Here is a 24,881-nt window from a genome sequence, read left to right on the forward strand (position 1 = left end):
GGACCCCCACCATGGGGTGAGACCACCTGGATCTACCACGACGGCGAGGACACCAAGATGATCGTGGGCGAGGAGAAGAAGTTCCTGCTGCCCTTCTGGCTGCAGGTCATCTTCATCTCCCTCCTCCTCTGCCTCTCGGGCATGTTCAGTGGCCTCAACCTGGGCCTGATGGCCCTGGACCCCATGGAGCTGCGCATTGTGCAGAACTGTGGCACGGACAAGGAGAAGAACTACGCCAAGCGCATCGAGCCCGTGCGGCGCCAGGGCAACTACCTGCTCTGCTCCCTCCTGCTGGGCAATGTCCTGGTCAACACCACGCTTACCATCCTCCTGGACGACATCGCCGGCTCCGGGCTGGTGGCCGTGGTGGTCTCCACCATCGGTATCGTCATCTTCGGCGAGATCGTGCCGCAGGCAATTTGCTCTCGGCACGGCCTGGCCGTGGGCGCCAACACCATCTTCCTCACAAAGTTTTTCATGATGATGACCTTCCCGGCCTCCTACCCTGTCAGCAAGTTGCTGGACTGTGTCCTGGGCCAGGAGATCGGCACGGTCTATAACCGTGAGAAGTTGTTGGAGATGCTGCGGGTCACCGACCCTTATAATGATCTAGTCAAGGAGGAGCTCAACATTATCCAAGGAGCCCTGGAGCTGCGCACCAAGACAGTGGAGGATGTGATGACTCCCCTCCGAGACTGTTTCATGATTGCTGCCGAGGGTGTGCTGGACTTCAACACTATGTCCGAGATCATGGAGAGCGGTTATACCCGCATCCCTGTTTTCGAGGGCGACCGGTCCAACATTGTGGACCTGCTCTTCGTTAAGGACCTGGCTTTTGTGGACCCCGATGACTGCACTCCGCTCAAGACCATCACCCGCTTCTACAACCATCCGCTGCACTTTGTCTTCAACGACACCAAACTTGATGCCATGCTGGAGGAGTTCAAGAAAGGTGGGCCTGTGCCTGTGGTGGGGGTGTGGGAGTGCTGCTTGGGGGTGGTGAGCATCTGCCCTCCTACAGCGAGCTGGCCGGGGAGGCGAGGGAGTTCTGCAGAGAAGTTGTCTCAGGTTCCTGGTGGTGGAGGGGTTTGGGAGGGTGCATTCAGGACAGAGAGTGGCCCGTGTTTAGGCATCTGCCAAATCTGCCCGTTTCCTGGGCTAGAAAGCTGATACGCGGCTGGTATGTGTCCCCAGCCTCTTTTCTCCGCTGCACTGGGATGCGTGTATGGGCATGGTGCCAAGCAAGGTTGTTTTCTTTCTTGCTTTTTCCACTCATCTGGCTGTTATAGTGAGAACCGCTGACGGGAATCCGCGCCCGTTACTTGGTTGTGTCTTCTCGGTGCTTTTTCAGCTGACCTGACAGTGAGGAGCGGGTGGGCTGCTCGGGTAGGTCACCCCTATCTTCCAGGCTTGGTGCGTGCACACGTGCTGAGATAAACAAGGCGTTTTGGCTCCATTCATGGGCTCAGCCGGCTGACCTCAGCTCTGTGCTCATTTTCCAGATATTTTGATTGATGCTTTGGATGAGGCTTTGAGCAGCCTGGTCTAGTGGAGGGTGTCCCTGCCCACGGCAGGGGGGTTGGAACTCGATGATCTTTAAGGTCCTTTCCAACCCAAACCATTCAGTGAATCTGTGGTTCTATGAATAGTTTCAGGGTCTTAAAATATATTCAAAAGCATCTGTTGGTGCTGCACTTCAGTTATGGGTCTTTTTCCCTGGGCTTCCCTCCGCCCCCAGGACCACAGGCTCGGCAAAGACACGACCATTTCTACCTCTCTGGTGTAGCATGTGTGTCAGTAGCATCAGAATGGGACTGAGGCTTTCTGGCCCCATCTTAATTGTAGAAGGTGTTGACCTCATAATTGCATCTTAGTTCCTGTTATGAGCTTTTGGTTATGAGGAAGGAGAAAACTTTTTTGCATTTTAAATCTGTTCATCTCTGTAGTTCAGATAATAATGCTATAAGGCCTGTGCAGGGAAGTGTTTTCAAATAAATCGTTAAGTGAAATATCAAAGGAGCTGGATATGTGAACTCCTGTGCTGGAAAACTGAAGGCAATGGGAATGCCACGAAGCTGATGGTACTTGGGGAGAGCAGCTCAGTCCCTGGGAGATGATCTGTCTGAAAGCTGAAAGAGGAGATCTTTACAGCTGCACTGACCCCACAGTTCAGCTAACGGGGAATATTTGGGTTCACCTTTACTGACTGCAAAAGTTACCTTGAAAATAATTTTGTAAATTGGTGAATGGTCTTTCTAGGTAATAAATTTAAATAACCACTAACATTTCAGGTGCTGTTTTGTCCACTTGCTGAGCTTTGACAGCATGGCATTTGATCTTTCTTCTAGCTTAACCCAATTTGGGGATTTTGAATTTGGTTTCTTCGTCCCTATTTCATCTTCACGGATAGAAGGTGAACCCTGCTTTTTACTGACCAGTGCAGCAGTGGTTTTCTTTATCTCCTTCTGCCTCTGTGTAGCAGTGGGGAAACCTTACTTGGGCTCAGAGCTGTTGAAGGAGAGATGAGGGAGAGCCTCCCTCGGCTTTGGTTTCTGCACTGGGGGATCTGCAGTTTGGAGCTGGGAAACTCAATTATGTCACTTAACTGTTGGCTGGTTAAGATGGATTTTGCTGCATGTGCAGGCATAGGGTTCTTCTCCCACTGTCCTCTGCTGTTACTCAGACTCAGATGGCATGATGGGTTTTTAACCTGTAGCGAGACTTGTGTTTTTTCTAGTTTTGTTTGTAGCAATGTGTCTGAAGAAGTTAATATTATGCTGGTTGCTTTATTTGCCCTGCCTGAAAGAGATGAAATGCACTCCTGTGTGTTAGTTAACATAGGAGTCCTTTCATTTAGCAGCTGGGAGAATTAGGTGTGTGCTTTAATCCTGCAAGTGTGGCTAAGCCAAATATGCCTGTTTGCGGCTCCTGAAACTTGTGCTTAAAATAGGATTCTTAAAAATTCTCCCAGGTTGCTTGGAAGGTGCAGACCAGAGTTCGCTTTCCCTGGTAGCCAGAGGACTTCCCTTGCCTGCACAAGGAGACGTCCCAGTAGGGCAAGTGTAGGATGATTTCCTAACGTGTGTGTTCCTTCCTGTGATCACTGTGTCCTGGAATGGTCTCTGTAGTTGTGCGTTAATTCAGGCCAGTTTGATCATACTTAAATATTTACTCCAGAAGAGCTATGCTGGTTGGTCTGTATGGACAAGCCCTGGTGTTAGGACGAGCTTTGTCCTAACTGGCTTTTCTTTAAAAAGTGCAGGTATGGTAGAAATAAATGCGTTCCTTTGTGTCCTTTGAAATGAATGTAAATAACTGATAGCTTGCTTGATCTGGCATAGCACAGTGTCTTTTGCAAGAGTTCTTCAAACTGTCTTCTTCGGAGCAACCTTGCCAAATTCCCATGAGAATGTACAAATTAAGGGTGAGAATCAAATTGCGTGTTACTCTCTGGTAAGGAGTTGAAAATAAATAAGCTTACAGTTTTTAATCATTCTGTTCCCATCACATTGACCTTCCAGTGCGGCAGGCTTGCTTCAAAACTCACGTGTATGTCTTTTTTTTCCACTCAGGTCCCTGCTACCACCATTCGGTGCAATGGGCACCTAGTGTGATATTGCTGTCAGTTTAATACCTTAATCGCTTTAAGGGGAAAGGCCTGGGTTTTTTTTTTTTTTGAGAAGTTTTGTAATTAGCTGGGTAGGTGGGGTTTTGAAGATCACTTTTTGGGCAGGAGCAAAACATTCTTGACCTAAACATGGAGGCTTATAAGGAGGAGATTAAAAGCCAAGCACAGCAGGATACACGTCTTTATGCTGCTGTGGAAGATGAAATGGGTAGTTCTGTACTTGTTCTGGTGCTTAGGCTGAACAGCTGGAGGATTTGGTGGTGGGCCTATTATTAATGTTCTTTACCCACAATTGCAAAGTAAGTATCTGTCTCGCTTCTATGCTGCCAGGCAAGAAACTTAATTTTAAGGGAGAGCTCCAGCACATTCCCACTCCCTTGTTGCTCTAATCTCTTAAAGTGTGAATGAACATGATTTCTGAAGCAGCCTGCAAAAAAAAGCTTCTATTCTAAAAAGCATTGTTTACTTATAAATAAATAGCTTTTGAAAGAGGGGCAATTTTCTGTTCCCATCGACATACCTTAAACCTCTACCAGCACTGTCAAATCCATTTGCCTGCAAGTCGAGCAGACTTGAGTGTTTAACTTACTTAAATTCAGTCATTCAAATTTAATGCAAAGAAGTGTAATGTACCCTTTATACTGGCCTAAGAAATGACCTGCCTGGTTTTGCTCAGTGCAAAGAGATACCTCATTTGAAGTAAGTCCACTCCCAGCTAATCTGATGTTGGCCATTGCTGTAAAGGGGAACAAGGCGTTACCTGTTCCAGAATTGATTTGTGTCCTGGCTCCTAAGCTGCAGCAGGGAGTGAATAAGCAACAAAGTCATTTTTGGAAAGAAGCTAGTGAACTGTCTCCACTGATGTGCTTTTTCTTGTTGATAAGTGTGTTAGCTTGCTTTTTTTTCCCCTTTTTTGACAATTTTCCTAGGTCTCTGCTTAAATGCTCTCTGGCACTTGCTCTTGGTGTTTTTCACAGGCAGATCTCTGCATGTGTGATCCTAAATCCGAAGTGTTCTATTTCTAGCTCCTTGCCTGCCAGAGCTACAAGAATTCAGCTTGAATAGGCTCATGTTGTAATACTAATATTTCAAGATTGGCCCACTTTCTGTGAGCTGTTGTACGTCTGCTTTCCTGGTGGCCTGGGTGGCTTTGGAGGGCAGCAGTTTCTCAGTTGGAGTCCTCCTTATCTGGGGACTGAGTCATATGTTTTGATCTTATTTTTATCTGTCTCCACTACTATGTTATACTAAAGATCAGAGTTAATAACCTTTTACAAAGAAGTCACAGTAACTGTGTGCAGCAGTTCTGAGCTCTGGTTTTCTGAATCACATGGCAGCCTTGAGAAAATTCCTAGATTCCTTATTAAAATCACTGCCAACTGGACCTTAAAAGATTTTTCTCTCCTAAAAACCTTGTCAGATTTAACTTGATGATCTTCTCTTTGGGCTCTGTTAGTATTGTGTTGTCTGGTTTTGACAGTGTGTACGTTTGGTAGTTTGGTGGCTGCATTTAGTGTGGACTTGGGACCTGGAGAAAAACTTTGTCAATTTCTTTCTTAGTTCCTCTTCCCCCTCCAAAGAAAACCAAGCCCTAGCAACCTGAAACATAACCCTTACTTTTGAGCAGAGAAGAAGGATACCTAGACTTCCTTACTCCTCTTTTGAGCACATAGATCCTCTTTTTGGAAGCAGGTGGGACAGCAAGTGATTGGTAGCCCAGGGATCCGAAGTTCTGTGTTAGTGTTGTTGGTCTGAGGGTTTTTTCTGTTATTAGGTCACTTACCTTTCTGATATAGCTCTAACCCAGGCTTGTAGGTGGCTTCTTTCCTGGTCCCTTTCAGATTTGATGGGTTCCCATTGTGCTGAATCTGAGTCCAGACTTCCCATGAGTAACTTTTGTTTAATGGATCTGAATGCTCACTTTCTAGTTTGTCTCACAGGTTGTCTGTCTCCTGAGACATTTGTTGGTGTAAGCCAGTGACTGCACAATTACGAGAAACTGGAAGAAACTGCATAAATCCCTTCTGGGATTATGAAAGGCACATAAAACTCCTTCTTGGAAAACATTATCGGTTTCAAAAGGCACCTTGTCTGATCCTTTTGAGGAAATTAATATAAAGAGAAAGGTGCTGAGGATGTCCAGGATGGAGACTTTTCTGTGAAGAGATCAGGGGAGTGGTAGGTGGGAGGGAATTTGCCAGCAAGATGCAGAAGGTTTACCGTGATATGCCTGTGGATTTGTTCCCTGCGCAAAAATTGCATGTGGGAGTGGGGTTTGCCTCGTGACAAACTTATTTCTTGGCTGTCTGACAGCGTAGCACCCGCAGGTACTGCGCTGCCAAGAGCTTTGCTGGCCTTGTAGAGCTCCTGGGGGATGTGTGCTCCTTCCGCTGGAGAGGAGTGGATGTGGGTTACCGCAGGCAACCCTCTTGCTGGTATGGTGAGGGGGAGGTGTCAAGGGGAGGGCATTGGAGAACAGCTTTGGTTCTTCCTGGGCTCCCTACTGTGGAGCTTCTTTTAGGGACCAGGAGAAGAAAAGATGCTGCTGGACAGCTGCAGTGCTTCTTCACCCTGGCCTTGGTGAAGAGCCCAGCTGGAGGCTCCATTCTGCTGCTGAGAATAGAAAGAGACGTGTGGTTCAGGTGTCTGGCAGGGAGAGGAGTCAGTGAATTAAATAGCTTGAGCAATAGAGGTTTGGATCCGCTGCTTGTGTTGGGTATGATTCTTGGATTGCTTTTTAACTGATTGCTAACAATTCTTGTCATTCAACAAAGACAAGAAGTTGCCTTTTCCTCCCCTCAACTATTTGCTAAGTTAGCTAACTCTTTCCTGCACTGAAGCTGATGGGAGTGAATTCCACCACAAGTGAACGACGTTCCTATCTGCTTTCTCTGTGTCTGTAAAGGTTATTTGTAATAGGCACAGATGTAAACTTCAGGCCGGTCTGTGCAGCCAGCAGTGTTTCTTGGCCAATTTTGGAGTAGAATAGAGAGAAGAGACAGAATGTCAACTTCTGAGCAAATTCAGTGGTGTAGGAAAATGATCAGGTAGTTTACCCATTGTGCTGTTCTTCCAAGGCTGAGATGTTTTTTGAGTTTCAGTATTTCTCTGCCAACATAAAGCTCTGAGGAGCAGAATGCTTTCTCGGTGAACTTCAGATGATTCTAACGGTGTAAAAACAATGACAGCACATCTTCTGCAGTATTACATGTCTGACAATGGCTATGGCTGCTTAGAGAGTGTTAGAAAAGAGCAGATTTATTTTGTTCACCATGGAAGCTTATTGATCTCATCAGGCTGCAATTCAGTAAGTTCTGTAACTAAAGATACTCTCTTTATTAGGTAGCCATAGTTGCTTATTCCTTTTTGTGAGTGTGTGGAATCAACATGGAGCCTTTGTCAGCTCTTACGTCACTGTAGCTGTTTGTCTATCTGTATCTCCTGTCAGTAGCTTTGTAGTGCTAGCAGCAGAAAGAGGTGGATATACAGGTTGCATTTCTGATTGTGACTTCTGAATGGAGCCATCCAAAGGTAAGTTTTGTCTTGGCAGGCTGTGATATCCCTCTAGCTGGTAATTGAGGAAATGAGGGAGTTAGCCACCTCACACACCGTACATGTTATGAGCCCCAGTCCCCCCCTTTATTGAATGAATCATTATAGTGAGTGAGAGTGTTGGGGGGGAAAAAAAAACCCTTAGCTTGGAGCATCAATGCCATTAAAATTTAGACAAGATCCACTCATCTTTCTGGTGCTGGATGGTCTCAGATTTTGTCTTGCTCACTTGGAGGGCAGACATTCTAGTGCCCAGGAATTAAGACCTGCATAATTTGAAGTTTCACTACTTCATCTCTTGTAAACACTTTGCGATGTACATCTGACGTTAGGAGTTGTAAGTCAGTTTTACAGCTGCCTAGGCACCATTAAGTAGGCCTAGAATGAAAGGAGTGGCTGAGCAGTGTGTTGAATGAGTCTATATCTCATCCTGCTGCTTCTTCCATTAATGCTTAACAAGAGGTCGCTTTTTCATAAGCCTATGCCTCTACAGGGCTGTGGTGCAATTGCCGGTCTAGGTAGACCAATTATACTTCTGCTGTTGAGTCCCTCCCAGTTGCACTAATGGAGCTTGTAAAACTAGCCCTCAGCATAGAGTACTGCAGCACTCTGAACCATACCTTGGTAAGCATGACCTGGCACTCTTGTTAATTTGACAAGGTCCTGAAATACAGCCTACCAGCTACAAATAGGAGTGTAAATACTTGGTGCTAATGAGCTACAGCCAACAGCACATGGCTAACAGTCCCAGATCAGCTGGTTGACCCAGCCTGGCTGCTGCCAAGGTCACTGAGTCATTTCAGGACTATCTAGTGATGGATTTTTGTTTCACTTTTTCAATTATTATATATTGTTGAAAAGAGATGTGTAAATCTGTCATTAACCACCTTCTAGTAGAAACTGCCTTTTCCGTTGGCCTAGGAGTTAGCATGGCCCACTACTTGCTGGCAGAAGAAGCTATGCTGGGAATAAGCTAGGGCTAGGTGTGATGGTATACAAAGCATCTGTGAGAAGGGCATGCAAAATAAAGCTCGTTAAGGAACCATAAGGGGTAGAGGTGACCTGTTCACCTCACTGTAGGTCTTCTTACAGAGAGGTAGGTGTAGGGAGGAGAAAGGGACGGCCTGGAACAGGTAAGCTGAGAAGCCCCTTGGTGTTCTAAATGCCATTTTGTACAACATGGAGTAATGAAGGTCTTATTCTCCAAAGCATATTGTTACAAATTTAGGCAGGGCAACTAAAGTCTACTAAAAGATTTCCTGTATCTTCTTAAAAAAAAACAAACAAAAAAAACCCAAAACAAAACCACAAAGAACCCACTAACGTAATGTCTCCAGACCATGCAACCATACTGTCTTTCACAAAGTGGACTTGGAAGAACCAAGTCCATATTTGACAATCCAGCTTGAAACATGAGGTTGCAGTATCAGAAAGATAGACAGCAGAGAGAACTTTCTTTCTGAGCAGAGCGCATCATACTTGGAGAGGAACTGGCCATTCTTTTGATTTGCCTCTGGAGTTGCATGTACCTGATGTGCTTAACACAGTGGAGCTTTCCATTTGTGGTCCCTGGTAACAAAGAGGCTTTGATTCTTACTGAACTTGGCTCCACTATCTCTTTCCTTTTTTGTCCTTTACTCAAAAGTTCTCCATCCTTTTTTATGGCTCTTGTCTGTAGTAGCTTTCTTCTCTGGAGAGTCTTTGGAGACCTTTGAGGCATTGTTCTCATGTTTTGTGTTAGAATTGTTTGGGAGCCTTCCGGAATTTTGGTAGGCGGACAGTTTTCACTGAACAGAAGAATGATTTTCAGGATTTGCTATGCTTCTGTGTTGTCTATGGGACATCATCAGGACTGTCTGTCTTTGACGATTCTGTTGTTTTAGTGAACAGCCTGTAAATGCAAGAGATGTCTGGGTTGGCTGGCATGTTGGAAATTAGGATTCTTGCATGGGTGTTTGTAATTATTTTTGTGATTTAAAGACATGAGTCAGTCTGGCTCTCTACCTACGGGTGATGGTATCTGCTAGAGAGGGCTAGTGAAAGAATACTGGAGAAGCAACTTTTCTGTAACCAAGTTGTCTTAAAATACCCAAGCCCTAGATTGAACAGAAACCTCAAAGCTAAGAACACTTGTGTGTATGGGACTTGCTTCTTGTCTCTTTATACTGAAGCATTTTGCTTGTAAATGTAGTTGGGTACCATAATTTCAGTGTCTAAATAAGAAGGAACAGTGCTTCTCATCAAGGAATTGTACATTGAAGGGCAGAGTAAGTGTGATGCCTGTCAGTCTTGAACTGAAACCTGATGATTGAGGCCTCAAGAGTTGCAAGCTAACGCGATTCTCCTGGAGTTACTAATTAACCAGGCAGGAGCTTTGCTCCAGCCAAAGGAGCTGGGGCCAGAAGATGAGCACATACATTTAGTACAAAAGATCGGTGTAGTTTTGTTTTCTGTAGTGCTTTCTGTTGGGATTGCACCATTCTTTTGCTGGCAGTCCTAAGAGGATCCGCTCTTCAGATGAGAGCAGTGTTGTGACATTGCTCTCTGCCGGGTGAACCCTGCCATCAAGACGGCCTCCTACTTGCTTTGAGGTTCTCTCCCACAGCATGCATGAATGAACATTGGGGTTTTTTATAGTGAGTTTTTTATGGTGTTATAATCCCTTACAGTGATATGACAGAGCCATCCGTGACTGTTGATCTTTGTGGAGGTGAACAAGGCTTTATTTTCCCCACTTGTCCGTGGGTAATGAGGACAACAAAATGCTGACTTGCCTTAGTTGGATACTCTACTGCTAGCAAACAATTTTAAGAAGGATCTTGCCATTTCTGGTTTCCTTCCAGTACTCCAGCCCCTGATTTCAGAAGATTGTCCTCGTGCCCTTTGCACCAGGGAGTTCAAAGTGCAGCCCTTGGCTGAAAGTGAGCCTGCAGGACCCCTTTCCATGCAGCAGTTATGTGAGGACAAGGATGATCAGTTGCTGACTTTTACTGCTTGTGAATTGCTTGCCAGCAATGTCTATTCTCTCCTACAAAAAAAGGAAGAAAATCTTCTGCCTGTGTGAACTTGTTCTTGATAAAAACTTACAAGCTGGCACTGAAAGTAGGTGTGGCTGTGGTTTTTAGGCAAGCTACAGGCTTAATTCTAACTATCTATCCTGGGACATCTTTCCATTGGAAGCAACTACCGCTCTTACAGTTACAATTCCGGTACACAGCAAGTGCAGACAGGGACCTTCCGCTGGTATTACAGGGCATCTAGTAAGAGGCTTCAGTTAAATTTTGTAGTAGTTAAGGTAGGCTTGGGTTGTGACTTATTCAGTAGCTCTAACTTGAACTCCGAGGGTATCACTTTATTTTTTTCAGGGATAAAGGTGGATAAAGGAGTATGATCGGTTTTGCTATGTGAATTTGTATGTTAGTTCCTCCCACCCCCACTGTGTAACTGAGGTGTCTGTTCAGGGAAAGCTTTTTGACTTTGTTTTATTTTAGTGTTTTGATGCAGTATGTGGGGAGAAGGGAAAAGCACCTCTCAAGATACCAGTTATGTGAAGAATTTCTCTGTAGGTCTTGCTTTTCTCCAGCAGAGAAGAGGAGTAAGGGATACCTCGCTGGGGGCTGGGGCAGTGGTCCTGTGAGCAGCTCACTATATGGACTGCATAGTTGTAGTGGCATGGGATTTATGCTGCTCTACGGATGTGATCTGATCTTTCTTGCATGCTGGTTCCCTGCCCTTGTGGGGAATAACTTTCATCTTCTTGTTGATATTCTAGTTTGCCTGGAGCCTTTTGGAGTGGTTAGGCTCGAAAACACTGGTAACTCCGCATCTAAATTCAAGGACTTCACGCTACTCACTGGGGGTGTTTTTTTTATTCTCTTAGTATTGAAGAGTTGCTTGTGCTATGTGAATAGGATTTTTCCTAGGGAAGTCAAAATTCCAATCAAAATCATTGTCTGTTTCTCTCTTAGTGAAAATCCTGTACAGCGTACTTGACTCAACATCAGCTACTAGAAGTGTGAGCGCTCACTTACAAGAGAAATGAGAAACTTTCTTGTATAACATACAGAGGAAAGCCTGCTTCTATTCCTCCTATACTGGTGTATTTGTGTTCTCCTGTGACCCTTACAGAGATGACAGCATACTTAAACCTTTATTCCCTGTCTGTATGATAGAACCTGCCTCTCTATCATAATCAGGACTGACAGTTTTGTAGGTCTTTCTGTTGGGTTGACAAAGGCCCGGAGGGGATTATGTTCACTAATGTGGAATTGCTTTGCCAGTAGCTCACTGGTTTAATCCACCTTGTGTTGTATTATCTGAAGGCTCCCAAGGAGAACCTGGAAATGGAGAAGTTGCACAGTTCACCCTGTAGGCAGTCGTGGTGGGGGGTGAAGCTTCCCAACGTGGGAATCCCCTGAGGTCAGAGCTTGAGGAAGGCAGCTGGGGCAGTGAAAAAACTTAATTACCTACATAATGGATGCAGTCTCCAAGAACTACAGCAATCTGTTGCTTGATGCCAGTCATAGAGTTGAACCTGTGAGTGCAGCTGTAGTGTGTGCAGTCAGTGTGCAAGCAAGTACAGTAGCTTTCTTTTTTCCTGCTTTCTCCAGTGCCCCTGGGGTTAAGGGTGGAGATGAAGGTTTCCCTATGCTGTGTGATGCACTACAGACGGGAATCCCGATCCCTCCTTCTCCTCTCTGCAGGGGCACACCTGCTGTGTAGAGGATGAGAGGTCTACCAGGAGAGCTCTGATGTCAATGGTTGTATTCTATTCATGTTTTCTTTTTTTTTTTCTTTCCAGAACAGCTGTTTTGAATTTTCCAGTTTTTGCTGTAATCTTTGAACAAGCTTTTTTTTCTTTTTTTTTCTTTTTTTTTTTTTTTTTTTTGAGAGAGAGACCGGGAAAGGGGGTGGGTTGGGGGGGAAGACACACATACATTTGAGTGTTGAGGGCATTTTAATTTTGATTCCTGGCCTGAAAATGGGGTTTAAACTTGTTGCCTGCCTGCTGTTTGAACATGGTCCAGTGGTAAGAGGCTTTAATACATTTCTTCTTTGCAAATCATCAGCTTCACGTCTTCCAGTAAAGGAAAGAATTTGGGAGTATAGCTTCCAAGAGTAATAGCTCTCTCAGCCCCATGCAATGCACAGGCTCCAACCAGAAAGTTCCAAGGAAAATATTCAGAAAGGGGGAAGTTATCTAGCTGTATCCCTGACTGTTTTGCATTTAAACTAGTGGACTTTTCAGACAGATCAGTATGCTCTTTTTTCAGATAGACATGCAACCATCCTGGAACTAGTAACTGTGCTGGAATGTATCAATCCAAGCATAGAGTAGAGAAATTAACAAAATATCTCTTATTTCCCAAGTTTATATTGGTGATGCTCTGTAGTTTGCCATTTTTCCTGCTCTCCAATTAAATCTCTAGCTGAAAACACCCTTGGAAATGTTGGAGGCTGCATCCAGGTACCCTGATTTCTCCTTGTATTTGCCTCCAGATCTGTAGGAAGAACTGGGTGCCTTGAGAAGGGCTTCAAATAGTTAAAGGACAATGCTGAGCAAAGAGCCACTGTGAGGAAGGTGGTAGGCTCAGGAGCTAGGGTGGCATTTGTGCTGGGTCTGAATCTATATTTATTTCCTCTGAATATCGTTGTTTTAGAGGAAGCCTCAATGCGAGTATTCTTTCAGGAGGGAATGAAGTGCTTTAAACTCAGAGGATCCGCTCAACAAACATGGTCATCTTAACTATGCTTCCCAGTGCTGTGGTTACCTGGGGCAAGGAATGACTGTGTACTGTCATTAAACACGTATTCCCACAGTCGGAGGCCGCATGCAGTTTTTGGGAGCAGGAATAACTCTCTGTGGTAATGCTTGTGAACAGTTCTTCTAACGAGAGGATTTCTGATCTCTCTATTGGTGTTTTCCATGGCTTTGGGGATGATTTGGATGTGAAAAGCATGAATATATGACTGAATGCAAAAGTTCTTGCAGATAGGAACAGGTTATTTTTTAACCTCATAAAACAGCTTAACACATACAGGAGATTTAATTTTCGTATTCTTGCTTGTTTGTTTCCTCCAAAATGGAAAAATGAACTAAGGAAACCAAGGATGTAACTGCTGCAAGTGCGTTGAGGGTTGGGCAAGGATGAAGTGGAGAGTTTGATATTTAGATTCTGTAGTGCTGTCCAAAGCTGCACAGATTGTGATGCCTTCTCCTTGTGCTTCAGTTACTTTGCTCTAGAATGAGGACTAATTTTTGTTCGCTTCCCTTTTATCAGCTGAATAGTTTTGTGGGAGCCAGTATGTTTCAGCTTTTCTCCTGTAATTTAAGGTGTATGGTAGCAGTTTGGCTTAATCTTCATGTAAGAGCTTCCTTGCATGATGATTGCAACTTTAATCTTTAGATTTAGGCTGACAGCCCCTCCAATGACTTGGATTTTGTTTTTCTTGCCCGAGATCCTTGGCTGTCGACGTCTCTATACAGTGTTTTCACTTGCCTTTTCTGGAGATCAGTGTGTAGTTCTCCTGGCACTGTTTGTTGGCAGACGGTGAGGAGAATCAGAGAGACTAGGAGACAGCAGCGACAGATGAGATGAAGCCATCCACTAGACAAGTGTGTGGAGATGCAGTTAAGGTGAATGCCCCAGTGGTTAATGCTTTGCACTGTGTATCTTTATGGGTACTAAAATTGCTTCCGTAAAGTTCATTGTCAGGTGCTTTTTAACCTCTCACTGACACAGGGGGTTTTAATCTGCTGAGTTGTTTTTTTTGTTTACTGTGTCAGAGGTGCCAGTTATCCTCTTATCCTATGCTGCTTGGCTTTTATTTTCAGACAGCTCTAAAGTAATGTCCAGTTTAGGATTGATTATGAACTAAACATTTTTTCTGTTTTCCTGGGCTGAAAACCTAGTAGGCAAGTGTTTTAAGTGTCATGCCTGTTATTGCTTAAATTCCCAGTTTTGAGGGGTGTGTGAGTAGCTCTCCTTTTTTCTTGTCAGTGACAAAGTGGTAACCAAAGCATGACTGAAACTTTGGCTCCCTCCTGAGCCAGGAAGTTTCAAGCTCTATTCCCGGGGCAGCCAGAAAGTTATTCTTGCACCATGGACAGGTCGGAGGTTAACACAAGTGTTTTTCATTGGCATCCCTTCCAAGCAGTCTTGAGCAGACTGGCTAAGAGGGATGCAGTGACATACATCCAGGTCTGTTATCACTGCTGGTGAAATTTGGGATGAAAGGTATGGCTCAGTTGGGCTTTTCCCCTTATTCTGTGTGTGATGTTGTGAAATGGGGAGGTAGCAGCCCACCATCCTGCTGTTTGTCAGCAGTTAAGGGGATGTGCAAGATTTGTCCTTTTGATAGTCCAGCCCTGCTCTGGGGTGGTGCAGGCTGCCTCCTCAGTGTGCCTCTCGCTCTGTCCTGCTTTTTGTGAATGTGTTGGCAGAGACTGGATTCTGCCACTTCTCTAGTTGTGTTGGGGTCTAGGCTGCACTCTGCTCCGTGACACACAACTGAAAAAAACCCTGTGTCCTGTAGATACTGTTATCACTGTGTCTCTTCATGCTTCCGTTAATAACTGATGTCTGATTAAAGTGTGTCTGTTCCTGTAGAAGCCCAGTGTTGGATTCGTAATCAAGGGCACCATTGTGCTGTGCTAGCATGAAGAGTTTTGCTGTGGTTGTGATCATGTTGGCCTGTCTAACACTATCCTGGTTCTTTATTGTTTTCTTTGTAGGAGGGAGGAACAGAATGTAGGAGCTGAGAATTTTGCTGTGTGTCCTATTCAGAAAATGGATGTGACTGGAACAATGAAGATGTGATGCATTTTCTTGCTACCAGAAATTACAGCAATAGATTTCTCGTTTCAGAGAGAATTATTTTTCCTCTATTTCTAATCGCTTTGTGTTAGAGAAGTGAGATGAAAGGAGTGATGGCAGGGCTAGGTAGGGCAGCCTTTAAAGGCTGCACAAGGAAGAGATGGGAGTGTTGCAACCTTTGGGTTGTTAACCTTTTGAAGTCGCATGGGGTAGATGTCTCATTACCCTTGCTCCAACGCATGCACATTTTTACCTGTGACATACCCAGCAGATTGCCTTCTGCCTCAGAGATGGTGAAGGGTTGCTAAACCTGTTTGGCTTCGAGGCAGTCATTCTGGGGATTCTCTTTATCTGCACGCGTGAGGGTCAGGAGGCCTGCAGAAGCCACTGTCCTCTTCACGTGTCTGATGTCCACTCCACAGGACCAGCGCTTAAGGCAAAAGCTCCTGTGTTGGACGAGGGGTTTTAATAATTGCTTACAAAAATAGTGGTAGATTGTCCCTCCAGGGCCAGGTAAGGGAGCTGCAATGCTTCTGGGGAAATTTGCAGCCACGATTGAACACACCAGTGACTTCGTACAATAGGGAGGGTGCTTGAGTACCATGTTTGAAGATCTAATTAGAGAAGAAACTGAATGTTAAACTAGGTTTGTAGTTTGATTTAAAATTTGATAGTAAATTTTTAAAGCCAGTCGTCATGTGGGTTTTTTTTTATTTTTCCCTGGCAGAATAACATGTTTTTAACATGAGTAATTGATTGCATTTGTGTCCATCAAAGTGCTGACTTTAATACGAAGAAACAGTTTACCTGTATCATGTACACATAAATGCATCTTGGCAGTGATCTTGTTTCTTGATATATAGCACATCTGTTGCAGGTGACAATAATACTGAACAAAGCTATGAGCATTTCTGTTTGCTTCTGTCTTTTTTCTTTTTTCTTCCAGCTGTTGCAGACTCCTACAAGATTGCTGAGACAAGCCTGAGTATGGGGGTGGTCAAGGAGAATCCAGAAGCTCTGGAAAGAGAGGGAAAGTGAGAGAACTGCACTTGTTCAGTGTGTAGGAGAAGGTTAAAGCATAAAATACAGAAAATGAAAACTATCATAGGAAAAAAAAATAGAGCAAAACCTACTGATGAGAATAACCACTGAATTATCTGACCTCCCTCTGCTGCTCATGTCACTGCTAACACAGTCTTGACTTGCTGTTCATGCTTGCCCGTGTTTTTGGCGTGTCTCAGTGATCCAGTAATGTCTCTAAAACAGGTGCCACATAGACACAGGCAAATGAGCTTTCTTCTTACTGTTCCACCAAAGGATATGACTCACTGGTGAAGTGATGGTTCATTTAGCAGAGCAGTTAAAGTATGGAAATTGTCAGGGTTTCCAGTGATAACTATTTCCTTTGGATATTTTTTGTGTTATGGATGCAACAAGGAAACTTTTGACTGTGGACACTGGTCTACTAGGAACTGACTTCTCATAAGTTTACTTTATGTGACCCTCATAACACAGGTAATTTCTTGGTAGTGGAAGCTGAGCTAGATTTGAACGTAGAGAAGATTATTGACTTGATCTTTTAATCTGTTAGTTCATTCTTCACTCCTGTTTTCTGTTTGGATGTAGTAGTTTTGAGATGTTTTTGGAAAGGATACTGGGAAAACTTGCAAACATTTTTCAAACAAAAGGTGGTTTGTCTTCCTGGCTGGGAGGGTTCATTAGGACACTTGCTCTGAAATTTTTTTGTTTGGAAAACTGAAGTTCTTAGAAGTTAGATGGCCTTGGCTTTCTTTGTTCTTTCGTCTGTCTCAGACATCTGTATCGGCTCTCTCACCGAGCTCTTTATCTTACTTGGCTTTTCTGTGGATGCCTGGAGGCCTTGGCTCACATTCTCAAGAGTGTCCACTGGTTCAAGAAGCCATCACTGCTATCAAATTACCTTGACAGCTGTTGTCCCATTTCATATTTGCCATCCCCTCCCTCTGGCTCTCTTGTGATTTTTGGCAGAAGCTGTGGCTATTGAGCAATAAAACTTGGATCTGAGAATCCTGTGGCTGGTGGGAAAATGAGATGACAGCATAGTTAATGCCTTGCAACTTGACTTCTTGCTGATGTATAAAGTAGCATCTTTATTTAAAACAAAACCTACCACTAGCTACTCTGTTTGTGGATTAAGTGGATGGTTCATTTACTGTTCATCTGGAGTTCTGCAATAGGCGCTGGTCCCTTAAAATAGCACACTCTGTATCAAGAGGTATATGACCAAACAAGCTCTTGACTTGGAGTCCTTGACAAATGCCTATGCATAGGGACTGCAAAACAGCCAGGATGCTCATGTTAATGGAAGTAATCCATAAGGGCACAGTTGGCTTTGTCTTCATGTTAGTTTTGTTGATGATCCTGCCCCTGCTGAGCCTGGAACAGAGCTCCTGTATTACCATTTAGTAGACACGAAAGATGACCTTATAAGAAGCAATTGGTCTTGCTTGTATTTGAATTAACAAAATGTAGAAATAACATTGGGGCCTCTTTTGTGTGTGTTTGGGGATTTCATTGCCTTTCTTTTAAATGCAACTATAAAGCATTTCTGACAACTGCCGGAAATGGTGATGATCTTGGGACCAACCATCATAACAGAGCTGCCATTTCTGTAAACCTCTCCTTTTGAGATGTTTTGTGTTTCCTTTGTCAGTTGTTTGAGAAGTTGGCTGATGCATGACATGCTTTAATCTCTCCTGATCATTCCTCTTGTCCCTGTTGGAACATGTCAGCAACTAAATTTTGTGTAACATACGGGAAAAATTAGAAGGGGAAGAAGGAGCAGATCTTAATTGGAAAGATGACAGTCAGAAAACAATTAATGGATCCAGAACACTCAGTTCTGAGGAACACATACAGGAAAGCATATAAAAAAAATTCCTTTGCTTGCAATGTGTATGATTTACTGTCTGATAACATCAGTGTGAAATGTAAAGCTTGTAAAAGTCTGGATCAGACCAGCCTTAATGCATGTCTTACAGCTCCTAAATTGCTGTGCCAAAGGGGGAAGGCTAGGCTCCTACTGAAACATGTGCTGTGACTGTTCTGTATGTGTTTGCAGAGAAGGGTCTTTTAACCAGTTGGTTCTGGTGCATGTGGACTGAAATCATTACTTTGGTCAGTGGACATAAATTTGAGGGCTGGCGCTTTGGGGCTCCATCCTGGTAGGAGCCAGTGGATTGTGCATGTTATGTGGTCTCAGCATCTCAGGTGCTGTGGAGTCTTCCTGGGTCGTGCTGAAGAAGAGCTGGGGATGTAACATGACCAGCTGTGAAGTCAAGGGGAAAAAGCCAGAAAGCATACCATCAAAGATGTCCTCAGACTTTGGAAAATCACAATTACATTAGCACTGTCTCCTGGAAAAGAAATAGAAGTAAAATAGAGAATGGATTACATCTAGGTGAAAAATCCATGAAGCATCCCTCCCTTAGCTGTAAAGTTTGAGTTTGCAGGGTGGGATGCACAGGTTTTCTGTTGACATTGGGGAAATAACTTTTTACTGACTTCTCTTTCACCCCAAAGGAAAAAAAAAAACCGCTCATAAGGCCTCAGTTTGGTGTACAAATTGATTAAATAATTTATTTTTAAAGAAAAAAAGTGGAAATCTATCCTCCCTGTCCTGCATCCCGTGCTATCCTGATATGTAACACGAGTTTAAACAAGGTGCTCCTCAGTCCGGTCTCTCCATGGAGATTGCAGAAATCGCTGGAAGGCTTGAGCTTCCTACGATCCCTGGCACGTCTTCCGTTACGCAGCTACGGTTATTGTAGCAGTAGGGGGCTTGTTAGTTTTCCAGCTGCAGTTCCCAGCAAATGTGTCCGCTCTGTGGTGTGGACTCCTGCATGTTCGGTGTTAAAATAGTTCTATAGCTTTCAGGCATCTTGCATTTCAAATATGGGTGGAGAACCAAGCCTTGGCCTTTAAGGCAGGGGTTTCAAAGCTTTTTCATATCAAAGGCCATGTTGACAACTTGGCAAGCACTTGTGGGTCCAAGTGCGTTAGATCTTTAGGATAGGAGCTGACTTGCTGCAGGCGTTGGAAAGGATGTTTTGCATTGTTTAAATGTATTGTCAGGTGCGTTATGTCCTTTCTCTGCAATGTGGCTGCTGAAACATGTCCTCCTTTCGTGCTAGGCTTGGCTTGCCTTCCAGTCAGCCAGAGAAGGGGTTAATTTGCTGTTACGGTCTGCTCTGTCTTGGGTTTTGCTGTTCAGTTTAAGCAGAAGCTTAAACCTGCTGTCCTGGAGAATCCCATCTCCTGGCTGCTCTGCTGCAGCCGCTCGGCTGTGGCTCTGGAGGGCAGGGGGAAGCTTTTTGGGGGACGCGTTATGCTGGGCCCGCAGGCTGCGGGGTGGGAGGACGCGTCTCAGCTGGGTGTCCTTTGTAGCCCCCTCCTGGGTGTGGGAAGCGGGTAGGGTTCTGCAAACCCAGGAAAGCAGCTGGTTCTGGCAGGGCAGAGCTTGTCTGTCCTGGTCAAGGTCTCAGAGGTCTTACCAGGTTACTGGCTTGTTGACTGTTTGAAATACCAGCATGTGTTGCTTCCGCTCTGCTCTTGCAATTTCCAGCCTTGCTGAACTGCTGCTCTGCTTTCTCACGTTGGGTGCATTACCTTCATTGGTTTGCTGTAGTATTTGAACATCTCTGGATGACAGATTGACATCTTACCAGTACTTAATGAACAATGCTGCACACCTGTAAGGAGGTTTCTTTTACTTTTTTCAGTGAGGCAAGTGAAGTACAGAGGTCAGTGCTCCAACACAGTGCAGAAGGACAAATGCAGCCCATGTAGATGTACAAAAGCTTATTCTTAACATCAGCTCTGTTGGAACTGTTGCAGCTATGTCAGTGTGGAGTGCATCCAGGCTAATTGTTCAGGTCCTTGCCTGGCTCATGGATAGAGCCTGTAGCTTGCGTTGAGCTCTGGCTGCACTGCTGGCTTGCTTTCTGGAAGGAGCAAAGCTGGCATGGATGCTTCAGCTTTGAAATGCAGTCACAGGTTTTGGTCTGACGTGGACGCGTACTGTAAGAACTGCATTGTTTTGCATGAAAGACTGAAAAACAAATCTGGAGCAGTGTGGAGGAGAAGCCAGTTATCCTGACTTCTGGTCATGTGCTTTCACCACAAAGACCCTGTTTCTTCTTTTACTTAACTGAAGAATTCCATTAGATCAAAAGCTAGTTAAGGAAAATAGAGCCCCATGTGGTCCTGTGTGGTTACTTAGGCAAGTGCTATTTTTAGGAATCCCAGTTGAGTAAGCCCTGGCTCTTGCTGCTGTTAAAATCCATGGAAGCAAAATTAAAACTTCTACCTTAATCTCATCTGCATATAGGCCACTTGGCTCTAGCCATCTGGTTTGGTTTTTTTTTTTTCCCTTTGCCTCCCCCAGCTTGTTCCCTGCCTTGCAAGGATTTTTGCCTTTCCAAAGTGAGAGTTAATCAGTTCCTTGGGCGTGGGAGATTTGGAATAAGGCAGGTAGGAAGTAAAGAGCTGTTGGAGTTGTTCTGTTCTGCACCTCTGAGGATCATTATCAGAGCTGTTAATGAGCTCTTGCCCTCTAGTCCTAGGGTTCTGCCTCATTCTGTGCAACAGCTTGTCTTCACTTTAGCTTCTGTGACCCAGTTTCATTGATCTGTAGAAGATGCTTCTTGCCTGCTTCGCCCCCTCCCGCAAGCGGGGAACCCCCATTTGGAAGGTGGGACCTGCTTGCAGCCCTTTATCCTGGTGCTGCTGAAGAAAACTTCTTGCTCACAAAGTTTTGTATACAGACCTGTTTGATCTGCCTTGTAGGAGCATTTTGGGGGGTGATGATAGAATTAAGACAGTTTGGTCTTGAATTAAAATGTAAGAATACAGTTCCTTTTCTGGAAACAGTTGCCTGACAGTGACCAGATCTCTCTCTACAACTTCATGCCCTGGCTTCCAACATGTAGAGTTTTTGCTACTTATTTTTGTGAGTATTTTTCTCAGAATCTGAACAGAAAAGCAGTGGAGACGTAAGGTGGAGGGCATAGCAGGAAAAGAGGCTAAAACCTGAGAAAGTTTTGGGAGCTTGCCTGCAGGGAAAGCCTGCTGAATTCTGAGCTTGCTGAAAACTGCAAGTAGTACTTTGTTCTGATTCATACTGTTTGTACAAATTTATTTTCCATAACTTTTTATTTAAAAAAATGCTGTGATACTGTGAGGAAATCACTCTGTCATAATCCTGAGTAGAAGAGTAAATTTTTAAGGGCCTGGAGATTTAGCCAAAGGACTTGGTTGCGAAGTGAGGGCGAACAGTGTTTTGAGTCTGAAGACCCTCCCTTGGCTCATAATTTTCTTCAGCTTGCATGATCTCTGCTTGAAAAACCCTTTGTCTAAAAACAACAACGGCAACAAAAAAAACCCCACTTCTGAAATCTTGTGTCAGGGCTCAGATTCTCTGCATTATCAGTCTATGTGGGGAAGGCATGGCAGTGTTCTGTGAAATATTTGAGGCTCTTTCAAATGCAGAGCAAGTGACTGGTGACCTTTTTAAGTTTGGTTGACATTAGCTACTTGCTAGTGTTTCATGTCAGGCTGAGGTGATGGGAAATTAGTGAAGGATTGTATTTGTCTGTGCTGGTGTAAATGCAGTAAGATAGGCAAAGCTTTCATTATGTTTCACTTTTCTCCATTTAGAGATCTGGCTTGAGCTTGGCCAGCACAAGTGGTCTTATACAAATTGCATATCCTCTTGGACTTTAAGTCCTAGCTAGGGGTGATGTGTAGAGAAGCCACAGGTGAAATGAACTGAAACAATGCCCTAAAACATTAAGAAAGCATTAGCTTCTGCACAGTTGTGGAACAAAACACCCTTGACTGTGCTGAGAATATGGCACCCACAGCACTACACTGCTGCATCCTTGGTAGTATGGGTGTGATTGTGTCAATGGACAAGGCTCAGGAGTATTTAACAGTTACATAATCATCTGTTGGCTAAATGAGTCCTCTTCCACATACGCATGCAGACAGCTCTTCTCTCTTTTCTTCTCTTTCTTCTGAGTATTTGTGCACAGGCCCCCAAGAAGATGAGGTTACTGCTCCTCAGGGCTAGAATAATTTTCTTTCTGGACAATTTGGAGGCTTTGTGGCTTCCCATCACAGAATGGAAGCTCAAGTAAATAATACCAAATTCTCTGCAAAAGGTAACACTTAACTGCCCTTCACAGGGACTGGGGATGAGAAACAGCATCAGTATGTGAACTGCTGCAAAGATCAACTGTACAAAGCTATAGTACTGGGAGCCAGGAATTTTTGTCATAAAATAACGACTGCTTTCCTTGCAGAAAAGGAAATTGAGGTAATGTCTTGTTACTGCAGAATCTCCTTGCTACAGTTTAGCTGAAGAACAGGCCACTGTCAAGCCACAGAATGGAACTAGAACGATGTAAAGTCCAATGGGGACAACCACTGAACTGGCTGGTGAGACGTGACATCAAGTAAACTGAACAAGCATAACGTTTCTAGCTTGTATCCTTGTAATGGGAGGAGAAAGTGTGCATTGTGATCAATCTGTCAGATGAACTAGTTCTGTAAATATACTTTTATCTTTTTTTTCCCCAAAACTCACACTTTCTGGGTGGCACTGCAATAAGTGACTTTGCTAGCTAGTCTGCTAGTGAGCTTTTTCTTGTGTTCCCCCCCCCCCCCCCTTTTGTTTTCCTAATGTTATTTTTCAGTGATTTAAAAATATTCTTTAATATTCCAAAAACTATGTTTTGTGTGTTAGCCTTGGTTTTCAACTTAAAGTCCTGTTGGGATATAGGATAGCCTAAGCATCACCTCTAGGGTATCTTTACTTTTAAAAAAGATGCTGTTTTTTTAAGGTAGATGTTTTGCAGGAGACAAGTGAGAACTGCATTTGTGGAGCAGTTAAATCCCAGTAGTGTTTTTAGGTGTTTTCTTCTTGCAGAATTTTTTTCTGAAAAAACAAAACAAAAAAAACCCCAGCTGTGTTGCGGAGGTGTTCATTCAGCGTTGTATTTGACATCAGCCAACTGAGTGGGGAGGGTTAGGTCCCAAAGTGTTGCCTTTAAAGAGCTAATAGCACGGCTATTCATACTTTGCTGTGGTCCCAGGCTTCCTCTCTGAGGGAAGGGAGTGACGGTGATGGTTTTGAGTGTTGCAGGGGGGTGAGAAGTCTTGCAGAAGAAGGGCGTTGTGAGAAGCTGGCAAAGAGTAGTTCAGCAGCAGGATTTTAGCTCCTGCATAGCCACCTGTTGGGGAAAACCCCTGCTGCTCTTATTCCCCAACAGTGGAAATAGCGAATATTAAGCAGAGAAGACTGTGTTGAGAATTGCAACATTACAAAAAGATCGTCCTGCTTTGCTTCCTCTATTAGCCGAGCTGTGTGGAGGGAGAAGCTGACTCATGCCAACCTGCGTTACTGCTGCTTTGGGTAGAGCAGTCAGGGAACTGTGTCACTTCAGCCCAAGAGAGCTGTAGGAACAGAAGTGTGGTAATATATTAAAATTACATCAAAGGCTCTGGGAGATTTTAATGAGATCAGCCCCATCTTTATTTTCATGTTTAGGAGCAGAAATAGCTGAATAATGTCATAGAAATATTCTGGAATGAGGAGATGTGACAGCCAAGACTGCCTCTAAGTTGGTCAAAGGGTTTGACTTCAAATGGGCCACTTCAGTTTAGGGTATTGAGAGCTTGCAGATAGAGGGTTTAGGCAGAGCAGAGACCTGGTGAAGGTCCCAAAATGTGAAAATCAGGTTTTTCTTTGCAGACAGCCAGGTACTGCAGTGGGGTAGGAATGCCAGTTGTATCCCCCCCTGCCACTGCCCCTACCCCCTATTGTAGGGGAATTGGTGTTTTCTTTGCAATGCCCGGAGAGTGTCAGGGACCAGCACCAGCTCACTGTCCTTTCCAGTCTTCCTTCCTCCCCCTGAGCTCTTTCCAGCTGTCAACAAAGCTCTGGGTCTCTTCATGCAGATGTGCCTGTGGCATGTTCAGGGTGCTGCAGGAGGCCTGTCATTGCGCTGAGGCTGTTGAGAGTCGGATGTGCCTGTGCCAGCAAGCCATTCGGAATGGCTGGGTTTGAGAAGGTTTCCGCATATTCCCTTGCATTTCTGTGCTCTCGTGGGGGCTTGTATGCCATTGCTAGTGCTGCACATGCCGTGTGTGTGCAAGCAGGAGCCTAAATATTTTCCACAGGCTTTGCTGAAGGAAAGAGGCATTTTTAAAAAGGGCATGCATTTGTTTTATTTGCTTTGCCTAAAATGAAGGGAAGTGTTCCTCTGCTTGTCAGAGGTTTGTTGGAAGCAGGGCTGCTGCATGTGTGTGGCAGTGATAGAGATGAACGTATCTGATCTGGCAATTGGTGTGCTGCAACTGTTAGGTTATTTTCCGGCTTGTGGAAATTATTTTTGTACAGCATTGTCCTGGGTTAAGCTGAGACAGAGTTAACTTTCTTTATAATAGCTAGCAAGAGGTTGTGTTTTGGATTTGTGCTCAGAAGAAAGCTGATAAAAAGTGATGTTTATGCGGCTGCCAAGGTCTTTCAGCTTCTGCAAACAGGAGAAGCTGGGAGGGAGCACAGCCCCAGTTACTAGCCCAGGGTTTGATCTTAGGTTCAGGATTGAGACCCAGAGTGACCAATAATCTATTCCATAACATACACGTCATGCCCAGTATATAGGTGAGGACCCTCTGAAAGATCGTCCCTTTTGGTTCCAGATCTCTTTTGCTCCAGGTCATCTCGCTCCAGCTGATCACTCTCCCAAGGCCTTCCTCCCCCCACCCCAGTCAGCTCTCGGTCTGGGACGTTCGGACTGTTATCTCTGCTCTGTGAGTGCGGTTTCAGGACTCCCCCTGCT

General features: G+C 44.4%; 1 protein-coding gene across 1 annotated transcript; it reads left to right on the forward strand.

The window, feature by feature from the left end:
- Positions 1-9: 9 nt before the first annotated feature.
- LOC104462782 (metal transporter CNNM2-like) lies at positions 10-16,031 on the forward strand (the record flags this gene model as incomplete). The annotated part of the gene is made up of 2 exons (XM_010074879.1): positions 10-952; positions 15,944-16,031. Coding segments are annotated over exons 1-2 (983 nt in total), but the record flags the coding sequence as incomplete, so codon positions are not given.
- Between the last annotated feature and the right edge of the window lie 8,850 nt (positions 16,032-24,881).

This window comes from Pterocles gutturalis, unplaced genomic scaffold (assembly GCF_000699245.1).
Source record: "Pterocles gutturalis isolate BGI_N339 unplaced genomic scaffold, ASM69924v1 scaffold48742, whole genome shotgun sequence".
Lineage (NCBI taxonomy): Eukaryota > Metazoa > Chordata > Aves > Pterocliformes > Pteroclidae > Pterocles > Pterocles gutturalis.